The sequence below is a fragment of the Alligator mississippiensis genome, chromosome 3, assembly GCF_030867095.1.
Source record: "Alligator mississippiensis isolate rAllMis1 chromosome 3, rAllMis1, whole genome shotgun sequence".
In the NCBI taxonomy this organism is placed as follows: domain Eukaryota; kingdom Metazoa; phylum Chordata; order Crocodylia; family Alligatoridae; genus Alligator; species Alligator mississippiensis.
Window position 1 is genome coordinate 218010474 of NC_081826.1, and position 15174 is coordinate 218025647.

Genomic DNA, 15174 nt, shown 5'->3' on the forward strand with positions numbered 1-15174 from the left:
GGGACCCAAATCTAAACAAAAGACCTGAGTAAGAGGGGTTTTTCTTTTCTTTTTTTTTTTCTGGAAGCAGCACAAAGCTTGAGAGGAAAGATTTGTGTTACTAATTCTTCTGAAAGGATGTTCACGTGGTAGCTATATGGTTGCTTGCATTCACAGTTCAGTGCTTGCTGCAGTCAATCAGGAGATTGGAAACAAAAGGGTTACCCCCTCCCCCAACCAACCAAAAATGAAATGGAGGGTTAGGGGGATTTTTAAGCCATGCTCTAGAAATGAACACAAAGTAAAATATACACGGGGAGGGCAAGCGTTACAGCTAAGGAATAATAATAATAATAAAAAAATCCGAGCAGGCTGCAGTCCCTGAAAGCAGAGGTGGGGGAGGAGGGGAATCCAGGCTGCTCAGCACTGAGCCTGCCTTTAGCCCCCTTCGTAAGGCACTGTTTGCTTTTCTCCTTCACTAAACATGAAAATAATCGCCCATGTATATTAACAGCCTCTCTCTGTCTCTCTCTGGATTTCCTAGCAAGCTGTTATCAGTTGCACTGAAGGGAGGAAGGGGGTGCATTTGAAACACTGAGTGAGATTTTAAATGGTCTCTTTGTAAGAGACTGGGGGGGGGCGGGGAGGAATGCATTCATCATTGCTTAGAAAAGTGCCTTGAAATTATTCTTTTTTTTTTTCTTTAAAAAAGGAAGGAGCCTTCCTCCCATTTGTGCGAGTCTTGTCAGGGCTGCTCCCCTCCTTGCTTGGTTTTTCTTTCCGTTTTGCTTTACATCAAATGCTATATGGGCTAATGCTGTAATTGAAATGGGAAACGTGATTTGTATCTTGCTGCAGCAGGAGGCTGCCGGCTGAAGCACTCAGTGGAGGCTGAGGATTGCGAGGTAGTCTGAAGTGTGTGTGTGTGTGTCTCCCTCTCACCCCTCCGGCAGCCAAGAGGCGCAGCTAGCCAATCAGAGAGCCCAGTTTCATAAAAGCTGGCCTCTGATTGGGCAGAAGGGAAAGGGCATTGGGAACAAAGAAAAGTCCCTTTCAGGTACAGAGTCTGTGCTGGCTTCACAGTCCCCCCTTCCCCAGTCCTGATTTCTGCTGCTCACTGCTGCAGTAAAGGCAGCTTGGTGTGTAGTGTGTGTGTATGTGTGTAAGGGGATTTTAATTTTTTTATTATTATTTGGCTGTTGACAAAGGAAGGTTCATGATCTCTGGTGCTTTTTTTTAATTTTTTTAATTTTTATTTTTCCATACATAATAAATCTGTTGAAGAAATTTAGGGGGTTTTTTTCCCCCCCAAAAAATAAAAAAAAAGCGCGGCTGCAACAAAAACACACTCAATGCAGTTAGGAGGAAAAGGTCAACTCGATCCAATACAGATCGTAAGTACGGTTGCGTGGTGTGTCTATAGCACTTAGAGGGGATTTATTTTTTCATGCAATGGGGAAGTGTTACGAGTCTTTTTTTTTTGTGCATTAACTAAGTAGCGATTTGGGTTAAAAAAAAAAAAGGCAAACCAACAAACAAAAAATCCCACGAGCAGACTGAAGGATATTAGAGAGCACTGGGGCCACACAAATCATACTTGACGGTGCACTGGGGGGGAAGGGGGGCGTTAAAACATCACCTTTGGGTGGGTTTTAAATTAACCAAAAGGGGGGAAAGAAACGAGACACAATTCCAGACCAGTCTGCATAGTCTTCCCTAAAAAAAAAAAAAAAAAAAGCACCTTATTAAGAGGATCATTTTAAAAAAAATGTTAGAGCTGGAGGATGATTGTCTGCTCTCACATGCTAATGCAACGCTGAGCGAGGGGATAGCGATCCCCATTTATGAATAGTGGAGGGATCTCCCCCCCCCCCCCCAAACAACTTGAGTTTCTCATTTCCCAGGTTTATTTAAGAAGACATTCAAGCCTGTAGAGTAACTCCCCCCCCAATCCGATCCACGACAAATTGCAGATAACTCGAGGAAAGGTTTATAAGGTGTTTCTCTGAAACATATGCTTTGCCATTGCGTTCAGCACATTTCACTCCTTCCCAACTTCAGAAAGAGCCGAGAGAAATGTTTCACATTCATAACTTGTAGCCGTGCCAGCAGCAGAAAAAGGGGGAGGGGGGGGAAGAGAAATAGACCTTAAGTTTTTTTTTTTTTTTTTAAAGACCAGATCAGTATTTTCTTGATACGCTTGTCACCCATTTTTGTTCTCACGACAACCAATTGAGCCCTTGATCCTCACGTGATGTGAAAGGCTTGAACTGTAACAAAATCGCTGCTTTTAGGTGGTTGGTTGTTGCTGGCTCGCCCATCCCCCCTCCTCCCCTCCCCTCCCATTTCTAGCAAACCAACCCTCTGCTTTCCAATCCATCAACAATTCATTACAGCTTTTAGCTTCCAAACGCCAGCTAATTAAAAATACTAAGCTAAGCTCCGAGACCATCTGACTTCAAGGCAAAAAAAAAGGAGGGAGGGAGGGAATAAATAAATAATCAAAAAAAGATGCAACGTTTGCTGAAACAATAAGGAGCTAAAAAAAAAAAAAAAGCTGTCCTGAAAAAAGGGTCGTGTATTTTATCTCTTTGGACTCTAATTAGTCACCACATGACTGATTAGCCTGAGCTCCAGGATTTTTTTTTTCCTGAACAGCAGTTTGGGACACTCTTATCCGCCCCCTCCCTCCCTTTTTTTTTTAACATTTACTTAAAAGAAGAAAAAAAAAAAAGGAAGCAAATCATATCCTTGGGAGATTTACCTCATTAGAAAGCACGCTCGCCTTCCTCCACTCCCACCAAATGTTTTGATAACCGGTTTTATCAGATCACTGATTTCCACCCCCCCCCTCCTCTTCCTCACCCCGCTCCTAGCTTTGCTTTTTTTTTTTCCCTTTCCCCTCCTCCCTCTCTCCCCTTTTCTTTCTCCCTCAACTTAGTTCAAGAAATCAGATCTGTCAGGACGGGCGAAAAAACTGCCACTTCCCGACTAACAGGCGGAATCCAGCCCAGATTTTCAGTCCTTTCTTTCTTCTTTTTTTCCTTCCTCCCTTTCACTAATTTATCCCGATGTTAGCACATTCTGTCTTGCAACCACCGGACGCCTGTAGGTTTGTTCCCTGGGATCATTACTTACTGATCAGGATGGCTCTGAAGCCTGGAGCTGAAGGCGGCATGTGAAGTTGGGGGGAAAAAAAAACCCAACCCATTTGAACGATTCCTCTTTGCTCTTTTACATCGGTGCTTGCTCAGGAACACGAGCCTGGTGCTTGATGCTTCTGTTCTGAATGTGAAATATCTCTCTTCCAGCCTGTAAAGTTGTTGAGGAACAGCAATTTTTGTGTGTGTTTTTTTTTTTTTTAAAGAAAGGAAAAAAAAAAGCAAAACCAAAAAACACAACAAACAAACAGCAACAACAAAAAAAGGACTCCGTGTGCCAAAGTAGGGGGAGATGTGGTGTTGAACGAGATGTTATTTGGTTTCTGCTGCTTGATCACTTACTCTTTAAGTAAAATGAGGCACAGAATGGTTGCTGAGTCGAGTGGGGACAGCATTTTGATTTGCTGGCTTAATTAAAAAATGATAAAGGATTAAAGGTAAGCGATATGTATCTATGTGTATAACTATTTCAACAGTCAACTGTAAAAAAAAAAGGCAAAAAAAAAAGGATAGATCCCTTTAAAAAATCGTTTTAACTAAGCTTTGTCAAACACACACTCATTTGCGGTCACTGAGGCCACCTTGGTGCAGATCACTTAAAGTGTATGTCTTAATCAGTTTCCTGTACAGTCAGTAATGCTATATTTAACAGACTGAGCAATTGTGTGACCTAAGAGTACATTAGTACTGCTTTTTTAGAAGTGTTAGACTGAGCATTTATTTTTAAAAGAAGACCTCTCTCTCTCTCTTTTTTTTTTTACCCTGTGGAGTTAAATATTTTCTACTGAATGTACTTTTTTTCAGCCTAGATTGTCGTGTTGTGTTTTGTTGTTGTTTTTTTAAGGGAAGTTGCATTGTCTCGATGGAAAAAAAAAAAGGTCTTCCTCCTGAAAAAGTAGGTTAAGTAAAACTGGGGTAAAAGAAAAGTCACCAAACTTCAAGAGGCTGGTTTTAAAGCCACAAATCCATGGAATTGCAGTGAAGGGTGAAGCTGTGTCCTTTTCTCTCTTTTGTGCCTAGGTGGTGGTCCAGGAGGGGGGGGGGGGAGGGGGTATATTTCACATGTGCTCCAGCATCTAGGCACCAGCACTAATTCTGTATTTCCTGAGCTTTGTGGATTTAAATCATGTAGTTAAGGTATGTGTCTCCCCCACACACCTTTTTTTTTCTTTGGATCTGACTTTTTAAGAATAATCGTGGATGTTGGGATAAAACTAAATTGCAAGATGCTCCGTATAGAAGCATCACAGCCTCCGGTTTAACAAACTTAAAAAAAATAAATACCCTGGAAATATTGAATGATCTTGCTCCCCCTACTTTGCCCCCTCCCTCTCCCCCTGTATTAATCGTATTATATTCTGGTAACACCCAGACAAGAAATATTCGACTTTTCCCCTCCTCACAGGAAAAAGGTGGACCTGGACTGCAGGGTATAAACCTGGGGTAGGAAGACCAGAAGAGGTAAATAATAATCAAACAAAAAACACCAAAAAAAGCCCAACGGAGATAAACGAATGTCCCCTCATCTCCAAAGGAAAGTTCATCGGATTTTTATTAAAGAGATCTCATCTTCAGGATGTCAGTGAACACTTCCACTGCAGGAAAAGGTGTGGATCCAAATGCGGTTGATACTTATGACAGTGGCGATGATTGGGAAATCGGGGTTGGGAATTTAATCATTGATTTGGACGCGGATCTGGAGAAGGACAGACAGAAATTTGAGATGAATAATTCCACCACCACCAGCAGCAGCAGCAGCAGCAGCAACGCCAGCTCCAAGGATTGTGGGGGGCTGGCTTCCAGTGGGGCTAATGCTCCCTCAGCCTTAGCCGAGGGCCTAAAATTTGCTTCTGTTCAGCCCCCTGCTCCCCAGGGGAATGCCTCTCACAAAGAGACTAGCAAATCAAAAGTGAAAAGGAGTAAAACTTCTAAGGATGCTAATAAATCTCTGCCTTCTGCTGCCTTGTATGGGATTCCTGAGATCAGCAGTGCTGGCAAGAGGCAGGAAGTCCAAGGGCGCCCTGGAGAGGTAACTGGCATGAATTCAGCACTGGGTCAAAGTGTGAGCAGCAACCCAAACGGCAATAATAACACCACCAGCAACAACAACACTATTGCCTCTTGCGGGAAGAACAAAGAGGAGAAACCAGGTAAAAACCAGGGCAGCAGAGGCTCCAAGCGGGATAAGGATGCGGGGAAATCCAGGAAGGACAAGCAGCATGACCTGCAGCAGGGCCACCCCAACGGCGTGGGGGGGGGCAGCAGCCAAGCTCCCCCCGGGCACCTCTATGGCTTCGGGGCCAAGGGAGGCGGTGGTGGGAGCAGCAGCCCCTTCCACTGCGCCTCCTCCACGGTGGGGGAGGTGAGCAAAAGCTCCCCGGATTCAGGGTTAATGGGAAACTCTATTTTGGTAAAGAAGGAAGAGGAGGAGGAGGACAGCCACAGGCGAATCAAGAAATTGAAAACAGAAAAGGTAGGACAAGCTCTTCTTGCCCCCCATTCACCCACCCCCACTTCTCTGTGTCTCCCTGTGTCTATTAAAAGCATCTCCCAGCTGTGTGCCTGGCTCTCAGTGTCACTTCTGCCATGTATTTGTGCTGGGTCTCTCTAGAGGAAGAGGGGCTCCCCTGTATCTTTAATTTCTCTCCCCATCCCCAAATGTGGCAAAACTTGTCTGTGCTGTGTTGTGTCTGGTCCCCTCTTCTATTTTAAAGGAGCAAAGGAAATGTTCCAAGCGGTCCTGTTCACAGCTTAACATTGCCTTCCAGCACATGTTGGCAGACTGGAGAGGGGTGTGTGTGTGTGTGTGTGTGTGTGTTGGGGGAGCTTCAGACTTAGATGGAGGGTGTTGGGGGAGCTTCAGATTTAGATGGGTCTGAGGTGTGTGTGTGTGTTGGGGGGAGCTTCAGACTTGGGTACAAGCATGCTGGAGAAGCTTCAGGCTTAGCTAGGTCTGGGATTTGCATGTGTGTGTCGGTGGGAGCTTCAATTTAGCTAGGGGGGTGTGTGTGTGTGTTGTCGGGGGGAGCTTCAGACTTAGCTAGGTCTGGGAGTTTTTTGTTTTACACTGTGTTAGAAGGGGAGGCTTGTGTTCCCAAAGCACAGAGGAAATTCACATCACTTCTCTCCCACTCTTCCTTGATTGTGGGAGGGAGGAGAGATGCATCAGCAGATACTTGGCTTCTACTCCTCTAGCACAGGGGTGTTTACTGTACTGGGGGCTCCCGTGTGTGCACAACAGCCAGAAGTCCCTAAAAAGGCTGGTGTGGAGAATGGATGAGGAGGACTGAGTTAGAAGACCTGCCATGCTCCTAATTTTCTATGGGGTCTGGGTGGGAGGGAAAGAGGCCGGAGGAGGGGAGTGCACCATATATGTGTGAAATACATACCAAATATTTTTCTCTCAAAATGTGGAGAACTAATTTGTCTCCTGTCTGGCAGTCTTTTTCATCTGAGGCCTGTGGGTTCTTGGAAGTGAACTTGCTTGTTAAGTGGATGAAATATAGGAGAGAAATCAAGTGGTGTGTGTGTTCTTTCTTTCTATTAATGTATGAAGGATGCCTTGTGTAAGAATAAATGGCCTTGTATTGTTAAGGAATGGTGGGGGGAGAACTGGTTTCCCTTGGCTATTGTTACTGCTCATTCAGGCAGGTTCTGGTGTCAGCAGCAATACTTCTGTCCAGAGGGCAGAAGGTTTCTTCTCTGGGATCTAGGAGACTATTGTTGGCCTTAATTAAGAGTCAAATGAATTCTACAGGTTGTTCTAAACAGAGACAACCTACCACTGAAAAGCAAAACAAAACAAACTCATACCACTTAAGGTTGTTAGCTTGTGACCTGGTTGTCCAGAATTGTTCTTAAATTAGCTGCATTTACAACTCCTCTGGCTGAATTCTAAGTTACAGGAAAACTTTCTGGCTAGCGTGAAATGTACTGTTGTTTGCATGATTCCATAGGCTTGAAGTTCGTAGGAATAACACATTATGAGCTGGGTTTTTTATTGATTGATTGTATGACATTTCAATAAACTCTTGGGTTACCAACACTTACAGGATGGGTGCAAAAGTCATGTGAGAGGGGAGAATATTAATTTAAGATTTTGTGTATTTTTCACCTTTTAAAATAAGTATGTCTACAGCCTGTAGACTACAGGTGAATTTGAATAAGCTTTCCTAAACACACGGGAAGAACTAGCCTACTTTAATAGGTGTAAGTTTACACTGTGATATATTAAAGTTCTTCTCTTCACTCTGAAAGGTGTTCTGAAATCCCATGGTCTTTTTATTAACTTAGTACAGTAGGCATTTACTTTTGTTGCCAGTAGTCTTCAAATTGCAGTCCTCTAATCTGCTTTAACTATCTAGATAAATTGCCCTAATCCAGTCTTCACAATGGTTGTGGTTAAAGAGTCAGAGCCATTTGATTGGATTCAGTGGCTGCCTGGAATGTGGGAGGTACTGGCCTTTTGCAACCCCCTTAGCCTTTTAATCTTTCAGCCAAATGTTCACATTCAACAATTTTGTTTAGCTGGCAATCTGAACATTTCAGTATCTCAAAGGCTGCTGTCATGGCAACAGAGATTAGAGTGGTGTGGTTTCTCTAGTTTTTGTGTCCTTTTCACTCACTAGTCATAGGAAATTGTATGAAGAATGCGTTCACATACATGCAAGTAATCTTAAATCAGTGTAATGTAAATAGGATAACGCGTAATTAAGAACAAACATGTTTTGAGTAGTTTGGAGCCAAGGACACTATATTTTTTTAGTTGTTGTCTTTATAGAAGTCTTGGCGCTTGCATTTCCAGAAACTAGTATTGGCACACTGTGACGTTAATATAGGCTTAGCACGTTAAGAGTCCAGCAGTGCTGCCCATTGTCTATCACATTGGTGTTTTGGCTTAATGTTTCCTTTAGCGTTTCCCTCCCCAGAGCAGTTTATTTAGAGAGAGCTGCACACTTGGCATTTGAAAATGGAAGAACTCATAACTTTAAATCCAGGCTATACTATCAATGAAACTTCAGGTTTTTTTTAAAAGGATTTGCGAAGAAGAGACTGTTTGCAGGGATTTAAGCTTAAATCAGTTTTCCGCATTGGGCTATGCGCACACAAGTACTGAGATACGTTTTGCAAAAAACTTTCTGACAGTAAATTAATATATAATTTTACAGCCTGGGTGTTTACTTGCTAACTCTCTTAATGCTCACGAATGGGTTGTCTTATAAATTTGACTTCGGCCTTATCAGGTGTAAGTTAGTTAAAGTCTAAAATTTAAAACCTGACTTGCTTTGTGTATGTGGTAGTTTGGGACATTTGATGACTTTTGTTTACAGAGTTTAGAGCAGATTCCCAAGAGTTTAGAGCAGATTCCCAAGAGTTGCAGTCACTGTTTAATTTTCACAGCATGCTTGAATGTCTATTTTTGGTCTATTTATTCTGTTTTCTTGCTGCAGAAAGTCATGTAAAACATGATAAATTGGATCTCATGAAGCCTAATTAAATCAATGACTGTGTTCTGCTGGCTCTTTTATGCAGAAACCGCAAGTATGTTGTAAAAGTTGCCACTCCCCTAATATGTGGATAAAGTCAAAGTATGCTATAATTCTAAAATGTTTGAGCTATATTTGAGCAGCCTATGTGTGGTTAAGCCTCCAGTGACATGTCTGAATAAATAGCTCTGACAGGTAAACTAACCGCTTGGACAATCTTTGGTGTTAAAACCTGTTCCCTTTCTTTAGTCCCTAGTCCCACTTCCCTTTTCTTCTTCTTTTCTTTTCCTTTTTGGAAGCAGTTACTCTGTAAATATTTGCCGGCATGAACTCTTTGTGTTAATTTTGACTTTATAATTATTTTAACTGCATTTACATTGAAAAAGGTTTAGATTTCTGCCAGTGATATTATATAGAAGATTTTGTTCAGAATGTAAGGCTGGGGTGGGGGTAGTTCGGGAGCGGAAGGGGAACAGTTTTGCCGTAAAACATGGAATATGAAACCTTCTGTGTAAGGGAGAAAAACAATAGAAGTACAGAAAGTATAAGGCTACAGATATGGCTGTAAAATCTTGTTGCTTTGCATCCTTAAAATGAATCAGTCTGGTAGTCTTCCAGAATGGAATATACCTTTCCTGTATTATTTTATTGCTTTTCATTAAGACTGCATTTCACATCACAAAGTTGTCTTCGGTAAATTAACCCACATGTGACTGGTATCATTAATTTTATTCTTCTCTCCTTGTATCATTTTTTTTAACTTCATTAGGGAATTCTGTGCACAGTTTACCAGTGGGTGTAAATCATTTAAGAACGTGTTTTGATTAATGAGTTTATGGAGATATGCTTTTCACATATTTTATCCCCTCCAAACTCTGCTGCTTGGGTGTAGTTTATTCACTGTGAAATAAAAGGGCAAAAGGTCACTTGCTGTAATTAAAGGACAAAGTCTATTGTTGTTTGACAGCAACCTGTTTTGAAAGCTACATAAGGGATTTAGCTGTTAAAAACATTGATAACTATGGGTGTCTAACAATAAGCACAGCTCAAGGTTCTTAATGTTCTGTAGCGATGTCTAGTAGTGTGACAGTGCTTTTTGAACTGGGTGAAGAGGTGTTGCCCTTTGGCTGGGGAAAGCTTTCTGCATGAACCTACTGACCTCTAAGAATACGTATGACCAGATCTTCTATTGAACTCCTGTGCAAGGCAAAAGTTGCAGGGGCACAACAGGAGTTGATCTAGAACATTTATAAAACAAAATACTGAAGGCAATAAGGTTATTCTAAACTACTGAAAAATATATTTCACTTAGGCCATCAGTAATTTTACAATTTTAATAACTTCATAAATACCCAGTAAAAAGGGAAGGATTGATTGTCCAGATGTCATGGGGTTAAGCATGTTCTTCATGTTAAACTGCTTTGCTGCAAGATTGTTTTAATTAGAGTTATATAAAGACTTATTTTGCCAAAGGAGCATTTTATAGTTCAATAAACGAAACGTATGCTAAAAGTGCTAAGCAAAAATGTCCCGTAACCACAGAGGTGTTCAATAACCAGATTGAAGTAACATAGAAAGTACCATCTGTTCCTAGTTTTCAACATAAAATAGGAATCAAATAGCTTGCTCATATTTTGACTCTTGCTTTTTTATTATTTAAAAAGTTCACCTGGCATTTTATAGAAACTTTCTGAATTGCAATAATATGAGCAAGACTGTGAAAACACATGTTCATACATATATTTAACCAGTTCCATTTTTATTTAAAGACATTTCCAGAAGCTCAGTCATTGAGGAATTTATAATAGTGAATCAACTCCTGGAGGCAAACACAATGAGGGTCAGTTCTTCAAAGATCTTACTATTTAGCTAGGATCTGAGTTATTCTGTCAAATTTTCCCCCAGAGGCAAGAGGGAAAAAGACTCTCAAAGCATAACTTTAGTAAGCTCTTATCAGTTATCTAATTGTACATGATAAAACAATTGACTAAAAATTTCCATGCAGAGACTTTTCTGCTGTTCAAAGAAGTGGCCTAGGAATGCTGATAGTTGGAAAATTATTGTTTTAAAGATAACTTTAAGTTCTGAACTGTTAGGCAACAAGATTCTTGGCTGCAGACTATGAGCCCTAGATAAAACAACATCATCCGGCCTTTGTTTGAGGTCTTTTATTGAAGCTAATGACTGGTCTTGTGCTGCCCTGAGATAAATGACATTATCTCTGAGCGGGCTGACAGGAAACAGACATGTTAATGGTGAAGCTGCGGGGAGGATCTGCTGTAGTTCTGACAAAAGAGTAAAGCATGGACCCCTGGTTGTGATCATTAACACATAATGCATTCCTGCTTTTCCTATGAGGGCCATGATAATTGGAAAGCTATTTTATCAACAAGGACTTAAATCATAGATCTGAAACGCCTGGATTCTTTGCATGGGAGAACTATTGTGGGTTTTGTTAAGAAATGTGTGATCTGGGTTTTAAAAATGTCAGCCCTAGGATGGGTGAGACTGACATTTACTTGAGAATCTCTGGTCTGCTTTCCATTAATTGAACGTGTCTTTTGGACGTTAAGCATGATATTCCCCTACATTTAGGCTGTGTTATTCTTGTGATTTGCATTTGTAAAAGTGGATACAAAGCCAAATGCTTCTTGTATTGTTCCTGCAAATAATCCCATTGATTTCAGTAGAAGCAGGATTTATCCCAAGCTTTGTTCAAGAAGTACACTTTTGCCCTTGGGAGAAGGTATGCTTTCCTGTGTAACGAAGGGCCCACACGCACGTTACTAGCAAAAGGGAGTGAGGGAACATAATAGTCCTCCTTACAAAACTATAGGTCTGATGGGAAGCAGGGATACTTACTCAGGTCTGCTTCTGCCTTATCCCTAAGAGAAGTCCTTTTCTTAGCACTTCCAGTGAGAAAACAGCTGTGCTCCATACAAAAGAGTGCAATGGTCTGTATGATTCTTAACACATTTCCTGTACACTTATAACTTGGTTCAGGCTCTGTAAACCAAAAAATTGTCTTGCTGCAAGTTGCCAGGTCTTGGGGCAGCTACGTATACTATACTGACTTCAACTGCTTTCCCTGAAAATTTTCCGGGAAGAAGTAGTTAGGAGACTGGGGCCACATACAACATTAGACCCATGATTCACAGCTAGGCTGCCATGACACCCTGGGGTGCCTTGCAGTCCTTTCAAGGATGCCCTTCTGGTCTGTTGTGGTCTTTCTGAGTTCTTTGCAACAGATGAATTGGTCTGCTACATTTCTGTAGGCAAACCCCCCAAAAAGTGAAAGCTGGGACCTGGCATCTTTCTGAGAGTTTCTTTGAGTCTAAAAAGGTTGAGAACCACTGCATTAGACCTTGAATGTCCCAAACCAGATGCCTATTGTATAAACAGTTATGAAGTCTACCATGCATGTATATCCTTTACAGCTCAAGCCATAATGTTTTAACTCAGTTTGCATGCAGTGTATTAATGGTGCCTATACGGTTACTGAGCTTGCTCCATAAAAGGGTTTATCAGATATAATCCCCATTCTCCTGTTCATTCTATGCAAGTTCACTTCTGGATACACAGTTCATTTGAACAAAGTAAGGTGCAGGGGTGAGAGTATGCCTCCATAGACAACCTAAACCCCTGCCTCCATAGACACACTCCATAGACGTACTGATTAGACCCATTCCACAGTTACATAGGCCAACTCTAGATGCCTGCAGCCAGTATGCTGCTGAAGCCCCACTTCCATGGGCCAAATCAAGTGGCTTCATGGGTTGGATCCAGAGGCCATTAGGTTCCTGACTCCTGGTATACATAACTGACTTTATCTACATTACACAGTTTCACAGCCTCACACAGCTTCAAATGCATGCAAAGTTTGATCTTTCCTATCTGTTCCATGTTAGCCAGTTGAATTTATGTTTTAGTAAATTCATGGTCTCTCTTGCTCTTTAGCAAGGATAATTTCTGTTAAGTCACAGCTTGTAGAGACTTATCAGATGGTGTGTTGGGTAATTCTGTGCTTAATCCATTAAGCACAACGCATGTTTTGCACTATACTTATATAATGTCATAACATACAGTTATGATAGCCAGAATCTTCAGCATGTCATTATATATCTTCATGAAAGGTTGATGTGATTATCCAGATTCTTAATTGTGCATTGTTTCTTAAAATAGAAATAGCAGGCTACATCCTCATAGTGTCAATAAGCAGCTTTATTAATTCACTTGCACTAGTTGAAGATCTGAATTCATATATTGCAAAATCTGAGGTTATCATTGTTATATTTACAATACAAGGCTTTTACTAATAAGTATAATTTAGAAACAGAGGTTATCTTCCCCCCCCCCCCTCCATTCTGTGCATAATGTCTCTTTGTATGTAAGGATTGCAAACTCGTGATTGTTCCCTCTTTATTACTCACGGGCAATTATATAGATACACAGTGTAAACAATTGGTTAGAATCCATTCATTTATACTTCTTTTTCATCCCTTTTTTGAAAACTACACTTGGAATAGTGTAGTTAATACATGTTTTATTTGTGTATTCACACCACAACAACTTAAGTCTTTTTGGGTGCATCTACACATGTACTTTACTGCTAATTAGCTGCACAGTAAAGTGTCACCATCTACATGTGTGCCGGGTATTAGGCTGCAGTAAATTAATTAACTCCACCATAAGATAGTACTATACTATGGTGGAGCAATTTACACATGCTGCAACACATGTGTAGATGGTGTCAGGGGCTGGATGAGGCACCAGGGTGCTACACTGCAGGGGCTGCCTGCTGTTCAGTCCCCCTTACTTGTAGCACCTTTGCGCCCCAGTCAGCCCCTCCACTGCCCAGTGACACCACCTGGAGCCCAAGGTTGATCCCCTAGATCCCCTGCTCCAACTGCTGTGGTCCCAGGCCCATGTGCAGACACTGCCCAGGAGTAGCTGGCTCCAGTGTGAATTGTGCCAAAGTTTATCATGTCGTGCTAATTGCACATGTAGATGCATGCACCCTTTTTGAAGCTGGTTTAGAATTAAAAACCTTTCTTTAGATCACATGTATTCTTCAGTCAAACCCATAAAAAGATCAGCAGGTAAGTGCAACCGAATGAACTGGCAAGGTTCTTTGAGTAGATATATCTTTTATTAGATCAATTGAGTATGTCTTCATGTTGTGAAGTTTCCATTTCAAATGGCAAAATTCGATAACTTCAATGTTGCTGTGTTTTTGGTTGTAGCCATGTTGGTCTAAGGACATAGGCCTATGTCTGTAGACCAACACGGCTACAACGAAAAACACACCAAATGATTTGCCATTTGGGTAAATAGTAAAGCCTGAGCAGTACCATAGCTGAGGCATCACTAATCACTTTCTGTTGCAGATTCTCTTTAATTCAGACCAAACAGTCTTGGCAATTGGAAGAAATCCTTACATTTCAATGAAAGAATGTAAAAATATTCAGGGTGGCTTCAGTGATAATGAAGTTGTTTGCATTTTTTTTTGAGAGGGGAAAGCAAGATAGAAGATTCAAGGGTGTGGGAATGTGTGTTTGTATACATATCTGTACGTACATACACATGTGTATTATATTGCTGTTGAAGTTTGCTTAAAACTAGCTTTGGAAGCCGATCACTTAAATTAGGGACACGTGTTGAATTATGATGGACCTCTGTCTAGATAGAGTTTTATGCTTCATCCATAGTGCCCCCCCCATTGTTTGAGTCCTTATAACTGCTAAAATCCTGAGTCCACACTGTAAATTAAAAAGAAAATTGCAGTGTGAGAAATTTAATCATATAAGTATCCCTTTTTCTTTATGTAAGCAGTGTTACTAAACCTGAAAAAAGATGTCACGTTTCCAGTCTTTACATCTGCAGTGTGTCTTCAAAGACTATTCAAAACAATGCTAATCTCTACTTATACTTGACGTTCTTTTTCTTAGTAAATTTAAAATAAAAAATAATTTTGATAAGCAGTGCTTAGCTGTGGCTAGGTGTGTTGGAGGAAAAAAATAATTACTGAAAAGATTTAAATTATTACTGGATCTAGTTTGTCTTTTTTCTTGTTTTTATGTCAGTTGAGTCTGAATATTATTCACCAGGCCTATCCCAGCTTGAGCAGTGTGCATTTTGCCTCTTGGGAATCTTCATTGTCAACTAGCGGTGTTAGAAAAATTTGCCCAGAGGGACATTTAAGCATATTTCAGTAATGCCATGTGAATGCAGCTTTTACAGTTCAAAGTCTAAATGAAAATATATTGATTACATTTTCTATTTTGCTTGGTAGTTTTTAAAAGCTGATATTCAGACTGTGGAAGTGTCGTCTTATCATGTTAACCAGGAAGCAGATGGCATTGTGCCACTGAAGTATAATTTTACTTAAAGGAACTTTATAGGTTTTGATGTGTTTTCTTTTCCTCTTATTTCCCTGATGGCTTCTTTTTTATTGAAGGGTAACTTGAGGAGACCTGGTAGCAATTTTATTGCCTTCCCATGATAGTTTGAAATAATAGCTTGGTCTATGGTTGCCAGTCAACTTTCTA

At 40.9% G+C, this 15174-nt stretch overlaps 1 protein-coding gene across 4 annotated transcripts in view; it reads left to right on the forward strand.

The window, feature by feature from the left end:
• Positions 1-1060: 1060 nt before the first annotated feature.
• The window catches only part of ZNF608 (zinc finger protein 608), a 102783-nt gene continuing 88669 nt past the window's right edge, over positions 1061-15174 (forward strand). The window contains exons 1-2 of one of the 4 annotated variants that reach the window (XM_014608756.3): positions 1061-1373; positions 4546-5613. In XM_014608756.3, coding sequence (XP_014464242.1) covers positions 4717-5613 — 897 coding nt within the window. In that variant the 5' untranslated portion in view covers positions 1061-1373; positions 4546-4716. Of the gene's footprint in view, positions 1374-1898; positions 3578-4545; positions 5614-15174 lie in introns of those variants that run through there. The other 3 variants (XM_006275931.4, XM_014608759.3, XM_014608757.3) reach the window with 3 other exon arrangements.